We start from the raw sequence: 21,395 nt of genomic DNA on the forward strand, positions 1-21,395 counted from the left end.
TAAATGAGCACGGCTGTGACCCAGTAAAACTTTTTATTTACAAAAAAAGGTGGCAGTCAGATTTGGCCCGTGGGCCATAGTGTGCAACCCCTGTTATGTGTGGAGCTTGAATCTTTTAAGGACTACATAGATTCAAGTTGTTTTCTCCTTTATTCTTTTACACCAAGATTATCCAAAATAGTATTTCTGACACTTTTGTGTTTCCCTCTCTTTCTGTTCTATAGAGGAACTATCTGGAACTTATATTCTGTTCCAAGGATAGCTGAACCTGTATGGCTTACTATGATGTCCGGCACTTTGGAAAAAAACCAGCTCTGCCAGCGCTTTCTCAAGGAGTTTACACTTCTGATAGAACAGATCAATAAAAACCAGTAAGCTTCCACTCTCTGGAGACTTGTATGCAAATCTCATGGCCAATGTGTGTACTGCATAGGATGTGCCTCTTTCTGTATTGACTAAGTTGGTTGTATCTTTTTCCATTTCTCCAAGGTTTTTTGCTGCCTTACTGACTGCAGTGTTAACCTACCACCTGGCCTGGGTCCCAACTGTCATGCCTGTGGATCACCCTCCCATCAAAGCCTTCTCAGAGAAACGTACCTCCCAGTCAGTGAACATGCTGGCCAAAACACATCCATATAATCCTCTTTGGGCACAGCTGGGTTAGTACCTAACTTGACTATTCAGAGAATATATGGGATGGAATAGGAAAAAAATGCTAGAATTTGTAGTTTATACCGGCTCTCTCACCCAGTAATTCATAGGTTGTCTTTGGGCAGATGAGGAATAGGAAGTTGGTCCCTGGATTCTAATTGTACGGCCACCACCTTCCTCTCTTTTTTCCCCTACTGGCAGCTTTGTGCTACACTCTTAAAGCAGTATAAGCCAACTGTGTTCTCCCATTCCACAGTGGCTGTTCACCCTAGAGCAGAATTTCTTAACCTCAGCACTGTTGACCAGGTAATTCTTTGTTGGTTGAGTTGTTGTGGGGTGTGGGAAGAGCTCTCTTACACATTAATGGATATTGAGTGGCATCCTTGGCCTCCATTTACTAGATGCCAGTAGAACTGCCCCTCTCACCTCCCGCCCAAAGTTGTAACAATCAAAAATATCCACAGAAAAGCACCTCATCCTGGAAAGCAGCATGCTATAATGACAATAATGAAAGCTGACACTATGAGCCAAGCACTGGTTTTACACATAGTCATTAGATTCTCATCCCTACCCTTATTACTCTCAGCCTCATTTTGTAACAATACAGATGTTGTCTTGTCCTTGTGCTCTTGGTTGTGAGATGTATAAACGAATACAAGCCCCCTCATGGTTAGGGGGTAAAAGGCGTGTCTAAATCAATTAAAGAATTTGTGGATATTTAAATGGACTTAAGGAAGGGGAGATATGGAGAGAGGCTAGTTAACAAATACAAAATTACAACTGGATAGGAGGAATAAGTTCTAGTGTTCTTTAGCACTGGATTACGATAGTTAAGAATAGCTTATTTTCAGAGAAAGCTAGAAGAGAGGTTTCAAATGTTCCCAACACAAAGAAATGATTAAAGTTTGGGGTGATGGATATGCTAATTGCCCTGATTTGATCATTACTCAGAACATGCCTAACTCATTCTTGGTCATACAGGAAGTTTTTCCTGGGGAAGACAGAACATGGTTGTTTTTGTTATGGAATAATAATAGTCTTGAAAAAAACGTAGTCTCATCAAGTGGAGAAGGAAAGGGGGCTGGATATTAAGGAAACATTGTATTCCATGCTGCTGGGTCACCCATTTTAAAACAATGCTAATTAAGTAGTGTGCATTTAGTTAGATAAATGTATTCATAATTAGGTGTGCTTCTTATTTGAAACATAACTGAGAGCCATTAATTCCCTATGTTCAGCATAACAACGAAGAGTTTTTTCCTGTGGGTTCACAATCCTCATCTTTCAGGGGAGATCATGTATTGTTGAAAGTCTTCAGTCCTCCCTTCCCCCAAACAATCCATCAGGGGTCTGGCTATTGACAAGAGGAGTGTGAGGAGGGGACGAGGATGAGGCCCTGGTCGGCGAAGGCCTGTGATAGCTTTGTAAAGCCAAGTGTAAGTGATGGCCGAGTTTCCATTATTACAAAGAAGTCGGGGGCCTTCAATAATTTGACAGGTAGAAGCACTTGCTTCACATTTTATTGTTTTCATTCAGTATTTAGCAAGTCACAGTAAACATGAAAATAGAAACTGCTGGGAATACACAATGATGGAGATATAATTTCAATCCAGGTTCCTAAGTATAGAGAAGACTATCTGGAATCATTCCAAAGACTCCTCTGAGAGCTTACCAGGACAGGTGCCACTGTGCGTTCCCCCTCCATGGCTGCTCAGCACTACCAGGGAAGAGGGAGGGAAGCTGGATGCCACTTTCACGGGTTTGCTGCTCAGGAGCTCGGTGATCCTTGCTTCTGCCCAGCCACTTCCCTGTGTACAATGTGATCGCCGCCCATTAGTGGGCTGCGGAAGCAATTTAGTGGGTTTAATTAAAAAGCATTTAATTGGTATAATAGAATAGAAAATATCAGTGATTTACATGTAGATTTTGTAAAATGTCTGTTTCAAAAGATGCATTGAGGTTGCAGTATAAAATGTATTTCTTTCTTGGCATAGGTATACAAAGTTTGAATGCCACTGTCTACACCACTGACTGAAGTAGTTCCATATAGGTCTCTTTTTGACCTAATGATCTTAAGGGTTTGTGGAAATGAAAAGGAGCTTTTCTACCCAAAAGAGATTTGGACCACTGATTTAATATAAGTTAAAATGTGTGAAATTTTTTTCTCAAAAGTTTATATTGTATTTTTCAAAACACAGTGGAATTAGACTACAAATCAATTTTTTTTTAATTCTCACTTTCTCAGAAATCAAACCATGTATTTTTGTTGTTGTTGTTGTTTTTGAGACAGAGTCTCGCTCTGTCACCCAGGCTGGAGTTCAGTGGTACAATCAAGGTTCACCACAGCCCCAACCACCCAGGCTCAAGTGATCCTTCCACCTCAGCCTCCCTGGTGGCTGGGACTACAAATGTGCGTCACCATGCCCAGCTAATTTTTGTAAAGGCAGAGTTTTGCCATGTTTTGCAGGCTGGTCGCTGGTCTTGAACTGGGCTCAAGCGATCCAACTGCCTCTGCCTCCCAAAATGCTGGGATTACAGGTGTCAGCCACCATACCCAGCTGACAACCACATTTAAATAACCCACAAGCCAAACAAATTGCACAAAAGAAATTAGAAAACATTTGAAATAATGATAATAAAGATGCAATAAGTTAAACTGTGTAGGGTATAAGGAAACACTGTTGAAAGGGGAATTCTACAACATAGACATTATTAGAATGTGATCAGGAATAAGTGTGCCTTTAAGATACTAAACTCTCTTCTCGTCTCCTTATTTTTGTTCTCTCTCAGCTTCTCCTGGTTTATTTTTGTTTCTGTCTATATAGTCCCCTACCTCTCTAACCCCCTTTCTTTCACCATGCTTCCTTTACAGGGCTTCTAAATTCTCTCAGCTTCTCCGCCTCATTCTTTCCTCCCCTCTTTCTAGTTTCCAACTTTTCACTATTGTTCCCCTCCACAGTTCTTTCCTTTCTTCTCCCTCTTCCTCCCTCTTTGTTTTCTTTATCTCTACATGTTTTACCCTCCTGGCTGTTATCTTCTCTCCTTCTCCATCCTCTTTTGGCTTCACCCCAGTTCTCTATCAATTTGCACCTCTCTAACATCCCATCTTTTTTCTTTCTGCTTTCCCTTCTCTCTATTCTTCCCTCTTTCTTCCTAAGTTTCTTCTGTCTGTTCCTCTGCTCTCTCCGTCTCTCCCTCCCTGAGTCTCCACTCTGTGTCCCCATTTGCCACCATTCCTTTCTGTGTCCTCCTTTCCTGTGACCTCTCCTCCTACTTTGTCCAGCACCTTTCCTGCTTCCATGCACTCTGTCTTCGGCCTATTTCACTTGGAAGGACTCTTGACTCCTTCACTTTTTCTTCTGCTTTTTCCCCATTTGCCTCTCTTTTAAATTTTTATTTTTAATTGAGGTAAAAAGCATATAACAACATTTATTATCTTAACCATTTCTAAGTGTACAGTTCAGTCTTGTTAAGTACATTCACATTGTTGTGCAATTTCTACATTTTAAAAAATTATATTCATGAAAACAAATCTACTCTAAAAATTAGCTTCAATTATCCAAGACTCAAGAAAAATTGAACTTCCAGTAAATATTTAATATTATGGGTCTACTGTTTTAAAAATGCTTTATTTTATGAAGTTTGGCTATAATGTAATAGCACTGGTTCCACTCACATTGCACTCATTATTTTATATAGTTTAAATGATTATAAATTATATTTTTAATAACCTTCCTTGTTTTACCATTTCCATTTATTCCTCAGTTATTAAAATATACAATACTCAAATGCATTGCTAAAAAATAATATTCTAAGTGGTCTTTCCTCTGTAGTTTGTTATACCAGATTTTGGATAAGTAATGCTTCTTCTTTATTAATATTGAAACTGATTTAACAAAAAATATTTCATGAATTCCTGAAATGACTGTTGATATCCTGCGGCAATAGGCAGATGTAATCAAAGTGTTAACAGTAATGAGCTCTTAGAAAGGTTTTCTCAAACAAAAGTCCTAGCTTCAGCCTACAATTCTGAGTTACTCTCTTGAATTCTAGGCTGATTTCTCAGTCACTTGCAAATGCCTCTCAGTTAAAGCTCTATCAGCCTATAATCTAGTCATTTTATAGAGAGGATTGTTTATTATTATTTATGTCTTGCCATTTGAATGTTCTTAGGAACCGTACACAAGGGAATACTCGCAGAAGGAGGTATTTCTTAATGGGTCCCAGGGGGAGGTACTTTCCGATGGTTCTCATAACTTTTTTCCCATACTCATCTATTTTAATTAGTTTTATCTAGTATATGCCCTTATAACTGCTTTCCCTCCTCTCTAGATGCATTCCTCAGAGGGTTTCTAACTTCCTACATTCTGATTTGTACTGATTACCATGTATCAGTTCTCCTTTATTTAGTATCTTTTCAGCTTTTGATTTGTTCCAATATTCTGGTTATTCTTTTTTTTTTTTTTTTTTTTTTTTTTGAGACAGAGTCTTGCTCTGTCACCCAGGCTGGAGTGCAGTGGCATGATCTCGGCTCACTGCAACCTCTGCCTCCCGGGCTCAAGCGATTCTCCTGCCTCAGCCTCCCAAGTAGCTAGGTTACAGGTGTCTGCCACCACGCCTGGCTAATTTTTGTATTTTGGGTAGAGACGGGGTTTCACCCTGTTGGCCAGGCTGGTCTCGAACTCCTGACCTCAAGTGATCCGCCCACCTCGGCCTCCCAAAGTGCTGGAATTACAGGTGTGAGCCACCGTGCCCAGCCCTCTGATTATTCTTTAATGGGTTTCTAACTCCAGTTTGGTTATACAAAGATACAATGAGATACATCTTTTTTTATGAGATGGAGTTTTGCTCTTATAGCCCAGGCTGGAGTGCAGTGGCAACACCTTGGCTCTCTGCAATCTCTGCCTCCCAGGTTCAAGTTATTCTCCTGCCTCAGCCTTCCTAGTAGCTGGGATTACAGGTGCCCGCCACCACACCTGGCTAATTTTTTGTATTTTTGGCAGAGACGGGGTTTCAGCACGTTGGCCAGGCTGGTCTCAAACTCCTGACCTCAGGTGATCCACCTGACTCAGCCTCCCAAAGGGCTGGGATTACAGGCATGAGCCACCGCACCCAGCTGAGATACATCTTTAGGGTCTTAACACAGTGCCTGTCCAGTTAGTAAACATAGGTTCTTTATTATAATTGTCCATCTTCTTATCAAATGTGTAACATTATAAAATGTAACAATCAAATTATCAAATGCAGTAGTTTTAATAGTTAGGCACTGAAGTTCTTTTGATGAAAAGCTTATTGCTGGGTGGTTGGATGACACATTTGCCCTTATTGTCTCCTCCTTAAGCTGACTGTAGAGCTCACAGTACATTAGTCAGTTTTTAATCAACTTGTCAGGATATAACTAATGGGACATATTTTTTTCCAGTTGAATTTTCTTTTCTGTTTTTTTCTGAGACAGAGTCTCATGCTCTTGCCCAGGCTGGAGTGCAGTGGTGCCATCTCGGCTCACTGCAACCTCTGGCTTCCAGGTTCAAGCAATTCTCCTGCCTCAACCTCTCGAGTAGCTGGAACTACAGGTGCACACCACCACGCTCGCCTAATTTTTGTATTTTGGGTAGAGACGGGGTTTTGCCATGTTGGCCAGGCCGCTTTCAAACTCTTGACCTCAGGTGATTGCCTGCCTCAGCCTCCCAAAGTGCTGATATTACAGGCATAAGCCACTGCGCCTGGCCCAGTTGAATTTTCAAGCGAAATGAAATAAAACCTTCAGACTCATTCATGACTAAGTGATTTTCTTCTTGTTAATCAAGCTGATTCTTCTTGGTGTGTGTATGCGTATTAAGATAATTCTGTGTAGACCACCTTATTAAGTATTTTGAATTAATTCACTGCACTTTTATTGAGAAATTCCTAAATTTGGATTTTATCCCAAGGCCCAATGTCCTGGGATTCTTCCAACAAATTCTTATTATTCTAGTTTCCAAGATATAGTATTAGATCTGGTCACATATTCAGAGCTCTGGCTTTAGCCTTCTTTGGGCCATCTCATTGGCTGATCCACTGAGCTGCAGGGAAGACCCAGCAGGCACTGGGAGGGGCTGTGGGCACAGCAGCACGACTCCCACACACCAGGGGTGGTGGGCCGCAGCCTGTGTCCAGACTGACTCGCTTACAGTGGCAAAACTAAAACGTAGTCCTTACTAGAAAGTAGAAATCATGAGTCTGAAGCAGGGACTCCAGATTGGGAATATAAGTTATCTGTTTTGCTCTTGTAAAGACGGATATATCTGTGATATGCTGCCTTGTAAAGACGGATATATCTGTGACATCTGAGACCACTGCCTTTGTGTCCACCTTTGCTCTCTAGGTGATCTTTACGGAGCCATAGGCTCTCCAGTGAGACTGACTCGCACCGTCGTGGTAGGGAAGCAGAAGGACTTAGTCCAGCGAATACTTTATGTCCTGACCTACTTTCTCCGTTGCTCTGAGCTACAAGAGAACCAGCTGACCTGGAGTGGCAATCATGGTGAAGGTGACCAAGTTTTAAATGGGAGCAAGATCATAACAGCCTTGGAGAAAGGAGAGGTGGAGGAGTCTGAGTATGTGGTCATTACGGTGAGGAACGAGCCCGCTCTTGTACCCCCCATCCTACCACCAACAGCAGCAGAGAGACACAACCCCTGGCCGGCAGGGTTTCCTGAGAGCCCAGAGGGCACTGACAGTAGAGACCTGGGTCTTAAACCTGACAAAGAAGCTAACAGGAGGCCAGAGCAGGGTTCTGAGGCTTGCAGCACAGGGTGCCAGGGGCCAGCATCAGACGCTTCCTGGAAACCTCAGAATGCATTTTGTGGGGATGAGAAAAATAAAGAGGCACCGCAAGATGGCTCTTCAAGACTTCCCAGCTGTGAAGTTTTGGGGGCAGGAATGAAGATGGACCAGCAAGCTGTCTGTGAGCTGTTGAAAGTAGAGATGCCTACAAGACTGCCAGACCGGTCAGTGGCCTGGCCTTGCCCTGACAGACATCTCCGGGAGAAACCTTCCTTAGAAAAGGTCACTTTCCAGATTGGAAGCTTTGCATCTCCAGAGTCTGACTTTGAAAGCCGCATGAAAAAAATGGAGGAACGGGTGAAGGCCTGTGGCCCCTCCTTGGAGGCCAGGGAGGCTGCTGATGTGGCTCAGGACCCGCAGGTTTCTAGGAGCCCTTTCAAACCTGGCTTTCAGGAGAATGTTTGCTGTCCTCAGAATCGGCCTTCAGAGGGGGATGAAGGCGAGTCTGACAAGGGTTTTGCAGAGGACAGAGGCAGCAGAAACGACACGGCAGCAGATACTGCTGGGCAGCTCAGCCACGCTGCTGACTTGGGCACAGCCTCCCACGGTACAGCAGGAACGGGAGGGAGGAGGCTGGAAGCCGCTAGAGGTTTGTATGTGAAGGCTGCGGAAGGACCTGTGCTGGAGCCTGTTGCCCCCAGGTGTGTCCAGCGGGGCCCTGGCCTTGTGGCTGGTGCGAATATCCCCTGTGGGGATGACAACAAGAAGGCCAACTTCAGGACTGAAGGAGACATTCCCCGAAATGAAAGCTCAGATAGCGCCCTGGGAGACAGTGACGACGAAGCCTGCGCTTCAGCCATGCTAGATCTGGGTCACGGTGGTGACAGGACTGGAGGGTCCTTGGAAGTGGAGCTGCCTCTGCCAAGGTAACTCCAGCAGGCTGGGAAGTAGAGGGAACTGGGTTCAAATCCCACTTTCCTGGCCTGACACCTGTGATGTTGTTAGCTACTACTATTGTCTGCTTTACACACAGTATCTTTTTTTCCACAAAGTACTAGAAGTATTATTAATTCTATACAAATGGTTTCCCACCTGTCCTTCTTCCAAAGATGGTCACTGGCTTAGCACCACTGAGCTCACTGGGACAGGTGGCCAGTGGTTGTCTTTGCAGCTATCGTGACCCTTTGGGGAAGCCTAAGGGATGTGGTGGAGATGGGGGAGGGAATAGGGAGTTTAATTTTCTGTCAACTGCAGAGAAGGTCCGTGGCTGGCAGCAGATGCCTTGCTTCAGAGGTGGTGGATTACACTCGCCGTGTGGCCTCTCTCCTGCCAATCAGAGCAGCGTGAGGTGGTTGGGAAACAACACCTCTTTCTTAACACTCCATCAGGTTGATTATTTGGTCTGTGATGACTGAAAGCAGTAATTAGAAATTTCTTCTGTTCTTCCGCACTGTCGTGGGCACTACTCTGTGCAGATATGTCAGATTCCTAAAGCCAGGCTTTTGGCAAGAGCCCTTCCTGAAACATTTTCTTTGGTCAGTATTTTGACACAGACTGCCTGGTGGATGTCCAATATGAGGTACAAACACAAACTCATAACTAGCCATGGATATAGTTTTTTTTTTCTTCCAGCCTTCCACTTTAAAAAACTCCCTTTTCTCCCACCTGTGATCCACTTACTTGAGGGTTGGTGACATGGACCACCCTGAATCTATTTTATTTACCTGTATCATTGGAGTGCTTGCACCAATTATAATGAAAGAAAAAAGTACATTTTTAGCTGTGCATTTTAATGGGCCACATGTTGTTTTAGGTCTCAGAGCATCAGCACCCAGAATGTAAGGAACTTTGGCCGCTCACTTCTGGCAGGCTACTGCCCCACATACATGCCTGATCTTGTGCTTCATGGGACCGGCAGTGATGAGAAGCTGAAGCAGTGCCTGGTGGCCGACCTTGTCCACACAGTCCATGTAAGTGATCCCAGTGTGGAGCCTCTGCCTGCTGACAGTGTGTCAGTCAAGGTCTTGGCTGAGAACAGGTGTTTAGACTGAAGAGAGACTAGTTAAGGGGTTGTTTATGGAGATGTGGGCAGGGTTATGGGAACCAGCTAGGGCTAGTGAGGCACCTGGGGCCTAGCAGCAGCTGGAAGCTAGAAAGCACACCTGGGCCTGACAGAGTAAGGGGAGGGTGCGTGACATCAGAGCCCTGGAGAGCCTGAGCAAGAACGAGGGGTGGCCTGGCTGCAGGAGCAGTGAGGAGGGGGTGACTTCCTGCCATCCCTCCTCCCATTCTCTGGTCTCTTTCTGGCGCCTCTCATTGGCTGAGCCCGGCTGAAAGCCAGAGAGCAGGGGCACAGCTGATGCAGACACACAGCCTTGTGGTGCATAGAGGTGAGCCTCCTGGGGCCCAGAACAGGACACAGAAGGGCAAGGAGCTGCTCTGGGGGTGGTGGGTTAGCAGATAGGCTGGGCAAATGGAATAAACAGCACAGATGGTGACAATTATATGCCGTCACGGTAAGGACCGAAGAAGTGTCACATGTGGTTTGTTTTTTATCTGATGCTTAAACAAGTTCCTATAAGTAATTTATTTTAACTGATTTGTCATTAAGTTCACTGTGATGGCTGCATGAGGATGACTGTATAAAGATTAACAAGTCTCACTGAAAAATTGCCTCGTGGCTGCTATTAAGTGCTTTTCTGCTATCTGCAGTGCAACAGGAACTAAGCAGTTAAGGAAACTGTCAATCTGATGGGCCTGTTTTTAACTGAGCTGTTATTGGGCAGATGTGCAAAAATAGACGTTTTGTATTAGAAACATTTGGTATCTTGTGCAATAGGGAAAGTCCTCACCGCATTAAGAAAATCAGAATTTGGCCTGTTACCTACCTCCTTGGCCAACAAGTATTTTTTTTTTGAGGTGGAACAAAAGGCATTGCATATTATCTTTGGCCTTGAGCATCTCCTCTGTGAAGACTAAACATCAGACACAGGCTAAACAGGCTAAGTATATTTATGTGAAGTGGGAAAAAAACTCAGTAGTGAAGCAGATGTCATCATAACCTCCCTCAATGGGGAGGGCTAAGAGATGAGGATAGGGCCATCCGAAGCTGGGGAAAGCCAGCCCAGTGTACATGTGTGTGGCCAAACATTCCTAACCCCACCCCTGCTTTGCGGTCACATGCCACCCCTCACCAGGATACTCCTGGGATGAAACTATGAAGTTGCTTTTGTCCCTATAATATCATAATTATTTAATAGCATAATTTCTCTTTATAGTTATGAACACCATATAGTCGTTTATCATTTCATGAGTCCTTGCATCAATGACCCCTGTAAGAACAATGCCCTCATTGTATAATGCTATCTAAGTTGTCCAAAACGATGTCTGATGCTTTGGCAATTTCACAGGCTGTATTTATGTGTGTTTAGTAACTGCCTATAACATTAAGGCACCTTTTGTGTCCGCTCCTGTTGTTTATATTCACACATGCCAAACTGTGAGTTGTTTTTTTTTTCCTGCTCTGCTATCATTTTGATTTCTAACAATATTGGTGTTGGTTATTGGACCTTCCAGCTGGGGACTTTGTTTGAATGCCCTGGATTTACTCACTGACCACTCTGGAAATGCAATCTATTGATTGATAACCCTCCTTGAACTTATCTGTAAAACCATTCATGAAATATTTTGTTTCCATAGGCTGGCAAGTTCTCATTTTTGTGTGTTAGATTTTCATGGTGACCCTCTGGCTCTATAATTCTTTTATTTGAAAAAACACAACCATGTTTACTCTGTCATTACTCTTCAAGCTTTTTCATATTTCATTTTCCCTTCCTTTTAGAAGGAGTGTTTTCACGCTGTAGCATTTCTCATTTCTTTATGCAATCACCCTGAGAGATCGAAAGTTATTAAGTATAATAACCTATATTGTGTCAAATTGTGGGTACATCCAAAGTGCAGCCATGCGTGGGTGTTAATAGGAAATTCCAAAGGGTTCATAAAAATATCTTCAGAAGTTTAATACATTCAGAATATATCCAATTAGCATTAGTGGATTTCTAATTTCACTTGACACATTCATCATAATGAATTTTGCTTTTGAAGTAGTGTTCTGTTTAAACTGGCGCTCTGGTCTATGGCAGTGTTTTTTGTTTTTTTTTTTTTTAAACAGGCTTACTTTCAACATCCATTTACAAACATTTGTTGAAAAATATTTTAGGAGTATTTGTTTAAACATTATTCCGAATTTACTGCTCCATAAAGCCTAGTGAATATTTAAATTCTTGAATATGTTGCCAGAAAAAGAAGCAGAGATCCAAAAACAAGTATATGACCAGAGTTAGAGCTGAAATAATAGCTTGTTGAAGAAGAGAAAATTGTAATAAATTGCTTTATCAAACTTGCTTTCAAAACCTATTTTTTAAGTTGGGCACAGTGGCTCACGCCTGTAATCCCAGCACTTTGAGAGGCCAAGGTGGGCAGATCACTTGAGCTCAGGAGTTCAAGACCAGCTTGGGCAACATAGCAAGACTTCATCTCAAAAATAAAATAGCGTTAAAAAAAATAAGAAAAAACAAACCAATTTTTTGAACATTAATTTCAGTGCTCATGCTAGATTTCAGCAGGCTTTGGTACTCATAATTCTTTTTAGAGAAGGATTTTTAACTGTTTAAAAGCAATTGATTCCAGTTATTGATCTCTTTTCTAGACCTGTGCACAATTTGGATTTAATAATCTGTCTTATGCAAATTAAATGTGGTTTTTTTTGTTTTGTTTTTGTTTTTTTTGAGGTGGGATCTTCCTGTATTGCCCAGGCTGGACTCGAACTGGGCTCATGTGATCCTGCCTCATTCTCCCAAGTAGACAGGATTATAGGCACAGGCCACTGTACCTGGCTCTAAATGTACACTTTTATAACTGCTAGTTTGGAGTTTTTCTCTCATTGAGAGATTGCTTTGTAATGCTTCCAATGTTAAGAATTTTTTTGTACTTTTCTTATCCTAGTCTCTTATGAAAGAAAGATATAGTAACTACTTCATCAATTTTCATTTTTATTACTGACTTTCACATATCGAGATTCAGAAGTTCTTTAAATATTTAAACACGTATTCTTGTTTAGTCCATATACTACCTCTTTTCTGTCATTTGAACTCTCTCTGCCTCCTAACATATAGGTTATACAGCTGCCTTAAATTAGTGTAAGGTAATACGGTTTCAGTTTTTTTCTTGCCACATCTTGTGCATTCTTTCCTCTGTTTTCCTTTTGACTTTAAATGGAAAGAGAGCAGGCGTATGTGCCAGCAGCATTCTATGCCTGTGACTCCTGAGTAGCCTTTTCCCTCTCCTTTTTCCTCTTGTGTCTGGCCTGTGAATACAGCTGACGGGGTTACTGTTGGGGTTATTGTGGGGCAGTGTAAGGTGATGAAGATCTCACTGACTTAGTGTTGATGGCTTGAGTTTGAGTCCTGGTATTACCACTCGTTTGTTGATAATCTTAGGTAAATAAACTGGCATTGCTAAGCCCCAGAAAAATGTATTTAGTGGAACAGATGAAATATGATTCAGTGGTTAGGAAGTTAACTTCTGAAGACAGACAAACCTAAGTTTGAATCATGGTTCACCCCTTAGTGGCTTTGTGGCCTTGGGCAAGTTTCTTTAATTTTCTTATCTATACTGTGAACAGTACTTACGTCATAGGTTTGGTCTGAAGATTCTGTGAGATCATGCATATCAAGTGGTTAGCACTTTGCCAGGCACATTGTTAAGTGCCCAATAAATGTGGGCCAGATGTGATAGCTCACCCCTGTAATGCCAGAGCTTTGGGAGGATCCTTTGAGATCACCCTGGGCAATATAGCAAAATCCCATCTCTAGCAAAAAAAAAAAAAAATAGCTAGGCATGGTGGCATATGCCTGTAGTCCTAGCTACTCAGGAGACTGAGGCAGAAGGATTGCTTAAGCCAGATGTTCAATGCTTCAGTGAGCTATGATCATTGCCACTGCACTCCAGCCTGGGCAACAGAGCAAGACCTCATCTCAGTAAATAATAATAATAATATATGTAAAAGTGCTTTGTAAATGATACAGCAATATATCATGTTTTTAATATGGGAGAGCAGAATGACAACCATTATTTTCGTAAAAATGAAAATTACTGTCAGAGATAAGAAAGCTATGTATGGGCCAGGCACGGTGGCTCATGCCTGTGATCCCAGCACTTTGGGAGGCCGAGGTGGGCTGATTGCCTGAGCTCAGGAGTTTGCGACCAGCCTGGGGAACACAGTGAAACCCCGTCTCTACTAAAATACAAAAAAAAAAAAAAAAGTTGCCAGGTGTGGCAGCGGGCGCCTGTAGTCCCAGCTACTTGGGAGGCTGAGGCAGGAGAATTGCTTGAACTCGGGAGGCAGAGAGGTTGCAGTGAGCTGAGATCATGCCACTGCACTCCAGCCTGAGCAATAGAGCGAGACTGTCTCAAAAAAAAAAAAGAAAGAAAGAAAAGAAAAGAAAGAGAAAAGAAAGCTATATGCGTATGTACTTAAAGTTCTCCTAACTAGTCAATGGCCTTGTCAATCCCAGGGGACTACTGTTGGGAATGATTGAACAGAACCTGTACACACATTCATTGAGTGCTAAAAACATTCATTTTTGCTTTGCCCAGGAGCAGACTGGACAGCTCTAACTCTGCAGGGCAGGGTCATTAAGACCAAAATTAACACTACATTTTGATGTTTTTTAAAAAACAACTATGCTCCAGGGCTTCAAGCATTTTACAAAATAATTTATAAGATGAAGTAACCATTGGATACAGCAGCCTCTTCCATTTAATTTTAAGCATAGCAACAGATTGACTCCAGAAATATCATGCAGGAATCAGTAGCACAGATAAAGAGCTTTGCTAAAAGCCTGGCTGTGATATATATATATATATATATGCTCATGAATACCTAATTAGTCCATGCAGTGCAATCAACCTGTAGGACTATAAAAGAACAGCAAGTCCCTTCAAATGGTAAATCATTACTTAAGTAACACAGATAACATTAAATACCTCAGGTCAGCAACAACCTTAAAATCAATAGGATACAAAGAAAACATCTATGTAGGACAAATCCACTATTTTGGAACATCTCTCGTTGTTTTCTTTTCCCCATGTTTGGATAATAAACATGGCAGTGCCTCAGGCCTCTAGCACCGTCTTCTATAGCCACAGCCCTCAATACAACACTACCTATGTCCACTGGCCTATGGAGCACTTTTAAAACTACATATTTTGACCTATAAATGGGTTTTGATTACCAGTTTTTTTAATGATATAGAACTAAAATCATCACACATTAGGCTTCTTATTGATTAGTGAAACCTTTGTATTATGTGTGTATTTATACACATGTGCACACATGTCACACTTGTATGCATATGGCATGTCATGCCAGGGTATGTCATATAAGCATGTATGCCAGGTCATGATGTTAAAATGTATTTCTTATCATGGATTGTGGTTAAAAAAAAAATACTGATCTCTGGGTATCCCCAACTCCAATCTGAAATCATTGTGATTCTCTCGCCTTCTCAATGTGACTAGTCTTTTTAAAGTTCCTTTTGATCTTCCCAAATGGCATCCCTGTGTCCACTTTACCCACTTCTACCACCTTGTGCAGTGCTGCAAGAGGACTTTCTAAAGCATGAGACAATCATTTACTCTTTTGCTTGAATAGCTTCCTATTTTCTAAGAGACTAAACTATAAACTCCGTAGCTGGAATTGCCCCTTTTATGTCCTTCAAATATACACACATACCCCTGTATCTCCTCTTATGCCCCAGTAACACTGTTTGCCATTCTTTAAATAGTCCACCTTTCCTCACACCTCTCTGCCTATCAGATTATGCTTTCTTTGCCTAGGACACTATTGAACAAACTTTTTTACATTTTTGAAGACCCATTTCATATGTTGCCTCTTCTTCAAAATCATTCCGGGCCCCATATCCCTGTTCTGTTCCAGATGTGTTCCTCTACTAGGGCTGCAGGTGCCTTGAAGCAGAAAGCAGGGACTTTATTTTCCTTATATCCCCAGCACCTTGCCTGGTGCCTGGCACATAGAAAGTGCTCACTAACGTTAGTTGACTCTTCCCCATAAAACTGGGGTTAGAGTCATGTGTGTCTATTACTTTAGTGTGGCCCTTTCTTCTGAAGTAAAGAGAGATGGGAGATGATCTTTCTTTAAAGAAACTTAAAGGGGAAGAGTAAGATGTTTAGACATGCCTGCAGCTCTGTGTGTTCATTGTCGTTACCTAAAGGAAAATAAAAGCTTATTATAGGTCTCTTGGGCTTCATGTCTCTTGCATCGTGTCAGAGTTAGACACATGTCTAATTTTGATGTTTTTCCCAAAATGTTTTACTACCTACAAGATATTTGAACATCTGTGCCATTCTCTGCAAAAAAGCTACCAACCCTCTCTCATTTTATTTTGGAGTTCCACATCTCATCATGTAACTTGATTCTGATACCCTTTCTGACCTTGAGCACCTCTTCTCAACTTCTGACTGAATTTTACTCAGCAAGTGGCCAGCCTGACAGTGCAGCCATTCCAGAAGTTATGTACGGTATCTTCAAGGCCACGGATTGAATTTGGGCCCTAGTCTGGTGAGCACAGGCACAGATACACAGAAGATCAGACATTTTCCCGGCACCCCTCCAGACCATCTTGCCACACTTTGAACCCTTTCTTCTTTCCCTCTACCCCTAAGTCTTCATACTGTCTTCATGTATACCTACCAGGATCCCTTAGCAATGTCCCAAGGTCCAAAATGATTAATTTTCCTCTTCCTCTTGTTTACCTTAGTACAACTCTGAAGCCTTTAGTGACCGACATTAAACCTGTTTCCAAGAGAAAAATTTCTGATAAGCAAATGCTTTTAGAGTTATGATAAGGCCATATGTGATTGTTACCCCTTCTGGTATTTTCATGTGTTAAAAATATGTTTGATGCACTAGAAATCTCCAGTGGTGGCACTTCAGGTGGTCGAGATAACTCGTGTCACCTGATGGGGCAGAGATGCTTTTGGGTTAGAGTGGGGAGAGTCACACCTGAGAGATTTATCGGTTGAAAAATACTTATCAGGTAGCTTTTATGTGCTTGGTACTGTGTTTATAGCAGTAGTCAAAATCTGAAGTAGAATTAGCAGGGGCGTGGTGGCTGTGTGCCCAGGGTCCCAGCTACTCAGGAGGCTGAGGTGGGAGAATGATTTGAGCTCTGGAGGTCGAAGCTGCAGTAAGCTATGATGGAGCCACTGCACTCCAGCCTGGGTGAAAGAGTGAGACCCTGTCTCCTCCCCCACCCCCCCTCACCCCCCCACCAGCCAAAAAAAAGATCTGAGGTGGGAGGATTCCAGCAACATGTACTAAACTGGTGTGGATGGCATGCCTCCCCTCTAAAACTATATAGTGATGGATAAAATATCACCATCCTCACTGCTGCCCCATTGTTATAATTCCTGTCATGAAAAAAAATGGAAATCCTTTTGTGCCAGAGATAAATGGAAATCTAAACCAAGGCAGTAAGCATGAGCTGTTCCTCCAGGATTTCAGTCTTGATACAGGTCCTAGGAATTGGGTGCTGAGTTCTCAGATTCACCCGAGGATGAAAGACTGTGGTCTTGTGTGCATGTAAGGCTTGAGACCTGGAATCAAGCCCCTTACCTAAAGCCTGGAGCTTCAAAGAACTATTCTTCCATGAAAAGGAGACTAGAAATCACCAGACATAAGCAGTGAAGCAGCAAAGAAACTGGCTGGAAACAGGTTAGGGAAAATAAAGTCACCCATGAGAAATCAAAACCCCCTGTCTGTGCTATTTGTGGGTTTCAGGTCCAGATTTATTCTACCCGAGTGATTTGCGAATCCCTACCCAAGAAATAAACATAAAACCAGAAGCATAGAAACCTTTAGGACTCTGGCAGAAGGAAGCACACTACTTTAGACACTTCCACAACCACAAGCTCATGAGACGCATATAGGAAAATGAAACATAGCTCCAGTAAGATAGGCCCACGTTCAGAAATTACAAACATATGTGGGAAACCAGGAAATCATCATGAGTGGAGGGCAAGCACATACAAGCAGGAGAATCAGCACTCCTCCAGTCGGCAATAACTATTAAAGTAGCCATGTTTAAAGTGTTTACGGTGATAAAAAGAAGGAATTGGAACCTTAAAAAAAAGAGAGGATAATGTGATAAATGATCATTTAGATTTATGTAAGAACTAAAAACAACTTCTAAAATTGAAAAATAGTCCCCGAAATTAAAACTCCAGGTATAGGTTAAAGAACAGAGCAGATTAAATACAGCTAAAGGTAATTAGAATTTGAAATGGAGGCTACTTAAGAAATTATGTTTTTGAGCTCTGAGACAAAAAGATATGAAAAATATCAAAGAGCAAGTAAAAGATGTGGTGGCCAGAGTGAAGAGACTTTATAGCATATGCAGAAATAGAATAGAGAAAATGAGGGAAAGTAATATTCAAAGAAAGAATGGCTGGCATTTTTCAGGTTAGGTAAGCACACTGACTCCCAAGTAGGGAGAATATTAACAAATTCACATTTAACAACTGGACATCAAAGATAAAGAAAACTCTTAGAAGTAGCCAGAAAGAAGACATGGCACCTGTCCTCAGGGAGTTTGCCATCTAACAGGAAATAGAAATAAGTCAGCAGTGAAAATAGTGTGGTCAAGTGTGTGGCAGCAGGAGGCCAGGGTGCTGAGAACGTACGCACAAGGCGGCTGTGGTGAGGACTCAGCTAGGGTCAGTAGCAGAGTGAGGATGAGAAGCAGGGAAGAGTGCAGGGCATAGCATGGCTTTTTCAGGGAACTGAAGCCCCTTTCGCTGATGACCCCTTCAGCATATCTCAGAGCTGGCTTTGCCACCAACAGGAGGTCTGTCTGTCCCCTCTTTCAGTAAAACTGCTGTCAGGAATGTCTACTCAACATGAGATCTAATTAAACTAAAGAGCTTCTGCACGGCAAAAGAAACTACCATCAGAGTGAACAGGCAACCTACAGAATGGGAGAAAATTTTTGCAATCTATCCATCTGACAAAGGGCTAATATCCAGAATCTACAAAGAACTTAAACAAATTTACAAGAAAAAAGCTAACAACCCCATCAAAAAGTGGGCAAAGCATATGAACAGACACTTCACAAAAGAAGACATTTATGCAGCCAACAGACACCTGAAAAAAAGCTCATCATCACTGGCCATCAGAGAAATGCAAATCAAAACTACAGTGATATACCATCTCACACCAGTTAGAATGGCAATCATTAAAAAGTCAGGAAACAACAGGTGCTGGAGAGGATGTGGAGAAATAGGAACACTTTTACACTGTTGGTGGGACTGTAAACTAGTTCAACCATTGTGGAAGTCAGTGTGGCGATTCCTCAGGGATCTAGAACTAGAAATACCATTTGACCCAGCCATCCCATTACTGGGTATATACCCAAAGGATTATAAATCATGCTGCTATGAAGACACGTGCACACGTATGTTTATTGCGGCACTATTCACAATAGCAAGGACTTGGAATCAACCCAAATGTCCATCAATGATAGATTGGATTAAGAAAATGTAGCACATATACACCATGGAATACTATGCAGCCATAAAAAATGAAGAGTTCATGTCCTTTTTAGGGACATGGATGAAACTGGAAACCATCATTCTCAGCAAACTATCGCAAGGACAAAAAACCAAACACCGCATGTTCTCACTCATAGGTGGGAATTGAACAATAAGAACACATGGACACAGGAAGGGGAACATCACACTCCAGGGACTGTTGGGGGGTAGGGGGAGGGGGAGGGATAGCATTAGGGGATATACCTAATGTAAATGACAAGTTAATGGGTGCAGCACACCAACATGGCACATGTATACATATGTAACAAACCTGCACATTGTGCACATGTACCCTAAAACTTAAAGTATAATAATAATAATAAAAATTCTAGCTGACTTTATATATTGGAGGAGATGGTTTAAGAATAATGAGTGATAACCAGATTTCTTTTCTCTGGATGGATTTGAGACTGAAGGGGTTTTTTGGTTTGTTTTTATTTTTTTAAAAACTGGTCTACAATTCACACACCTCTGCAGTCCTTTTAGTGGCTCTCATTCATCCTAGTGGGGTGTGTTGGCCAAGGACGATCTTGTATGGTCTGAATCTTCAGTTCCAAGGCTATGGAGGATGCAGTTATATAGGTGGGTCTTCTCCTCTGAGGAGGCAGAGGAATACCAAAGGGGATCTGAGGACCTTTAAGAGTAATGCTGAGAAGGTGACTGTCATCACATTCATCATGGGCTCTTTGCATGACTGACTAAAGGCCTTTCTTACAGCTACATAAAAGCTAATATTAAGTCATGGTGCTGTAACATAAAGAGAATTTTTGTGAAAAGGTATGTTGTCATGTAGCATCCTCTTATTTAAGTACATTTTAATAAATGTATAAAACTTACCAGAATTATATAAAATGAATAACAAATGGGAGTTCAAATGAAGCCAAAGAATCATGTGTTTTATTATCCAGAATATCTCAGAGAAAAACATAGAGAGAAGTGCTTCCAATTACCTGAATCATAAGTTGCCTATTCCCTTTGTGTTTTTTTGTTTTGTTTTGTTTTGTTTTTTGAGATGGAGTCTGGCTCTGTCGTCCAGGCTGGAGTGCAGTGGCGCAGTCTCGGCTCACTGCAAGCTCCGCCTCCTGGGTTCACGCCATTCTCCTGCCTCAGCCTCCCGAGTAGCTGGGACTACAGGCGCCCGCCACTATGCCCGGCTAATTTTTTGTATTTTTAGTAGAGACGGGGTTTCGCCGCGTTAGCCAGGATGGTCTCAATCTCCTGACCTTGTGATCCACCCGCCTCGGCCTCCCAAAAGGCTGGGATTACAGGCGTGAGCCACCGCGCCCAGCCTCTCTTTGTGTTTTAAAGAGGCTTCCCAGTGGCTTATCCCTGATAGTTAAACCCACACTGTTGTAACTATTGTGCAGACCTTAGATCTGGTTATGAATACAGAAGTCTTCACACTCCTGCTGTCTGTAATACACATGTGGGCTCAGACATCTCTGAAGATTGATAAAGGGTCAGTGTCAAGCAGCATAAAGATGGGGAACTTGTAGCAACATGCATGATAGAAGTGGCTGTGTTTTCTCCTAATGACAATAAATTCAGACCATCATTCACACTTCTTGCACTCTTGTCTTCTAAGGGATTTCCTTGGATTTTATAGTAGAGGGCTTGGGAGACTCATTGGGCTGAAAGTCGGAAACACTTGTGAGTTCCTAGACTTTATTTCTTACATGCCAAGATACTTAATAAGCTCTTTTTTTTTTTTTTTTTTTTTGTCCTGAGTGTTCCTATCTGTAGAGCAGTACTGTGTTCCTGCCCCCCTTCAGGAGAAATGACATGATGAATTAATAAGTAGTTATGGGAAGCATATATGCAAGAATGGCATTTCCTCACTCTTCATTGGGTTAAAAATAGGTAATCACGTGAAATACTAGTCATTTAAATGTGGTACATAGAAAAGAAATATATTAATTATGGTGCATTGGAGGTATAATATTGCCAGAAAATAAGAAATGCACAGATGACTTAATAGGAACTGGGTTGCATCCAAAAATAAACTGTTCACCACAGCTAGAATGTATTAGATATTTTGCACATGCCCAGCACTGTGTTATGTTCCTTTCAAAGGCTACAGAAGAAAAAGAAATGTGATTTATCTCCTTGAGTTACTTATAAAATCACTGAGTAGACAAACATGTGAAATCAAGAACAAGTTAAGACAGTGTGTGATGAAGTGCCAAAATGAATGGTGTGGACAGCAAGTGTTCTCAGAGGTCAAAGGAAGAGCAGTGCAGTGCATGTGGGAAGGTTTCCAGGGCGAGGGATGGACTCACGCCAGGTCCTTGAGGGATTGTGGACTTGAG

General features: G+C 42.0%; 1 protein-coding gene across 5 annotated transcripts in view; it reads left to right on the forward strand.

The window, feature by feature from the left end:
* FNIP2 (folliculin interacting protein 2) overlaps positions 1–21,395 on the forward strand; it is a 137,454-nt gene that overhangs the window by 94,013 nt on the left and 22,046 nt on the right. For all 5 annotated transcript variants that reach the window (XM_008976136.4, XM_003822534.7, XM_055111975.3 and 2 more), the window contains 4 exons: positions 225–371; positions 490–659; positions 7,016–8,342; positions 9,230–9,386. In XM_008976136.4, the coding sequence (XP_008974384.2) occupies positions 225–371; positions 490–659; positions 7,016–8,342; positions 9,230–9,386 (1,801 nt within the window). The remainder of the gene's footprint in view (positions 1–224; positions 372–489; positions 660–7,015; positions 8,343–9,229; positions 9,387–21,395) is intronic.

Source organism: Pan paniscus, chromosome 3 (genome assembly GCF_029289425.2).
Source record: "Pan paniscus chromosome 3, NHGRI_mPanPan1-v2.0_pri, whole genome shotgun sequence".
Classification (NCBI taxonomy): Eukaryota; Metazoa; Chordata; class Mammalia; order Primates; family Hominidae; genus Pan; species Pan paniscus.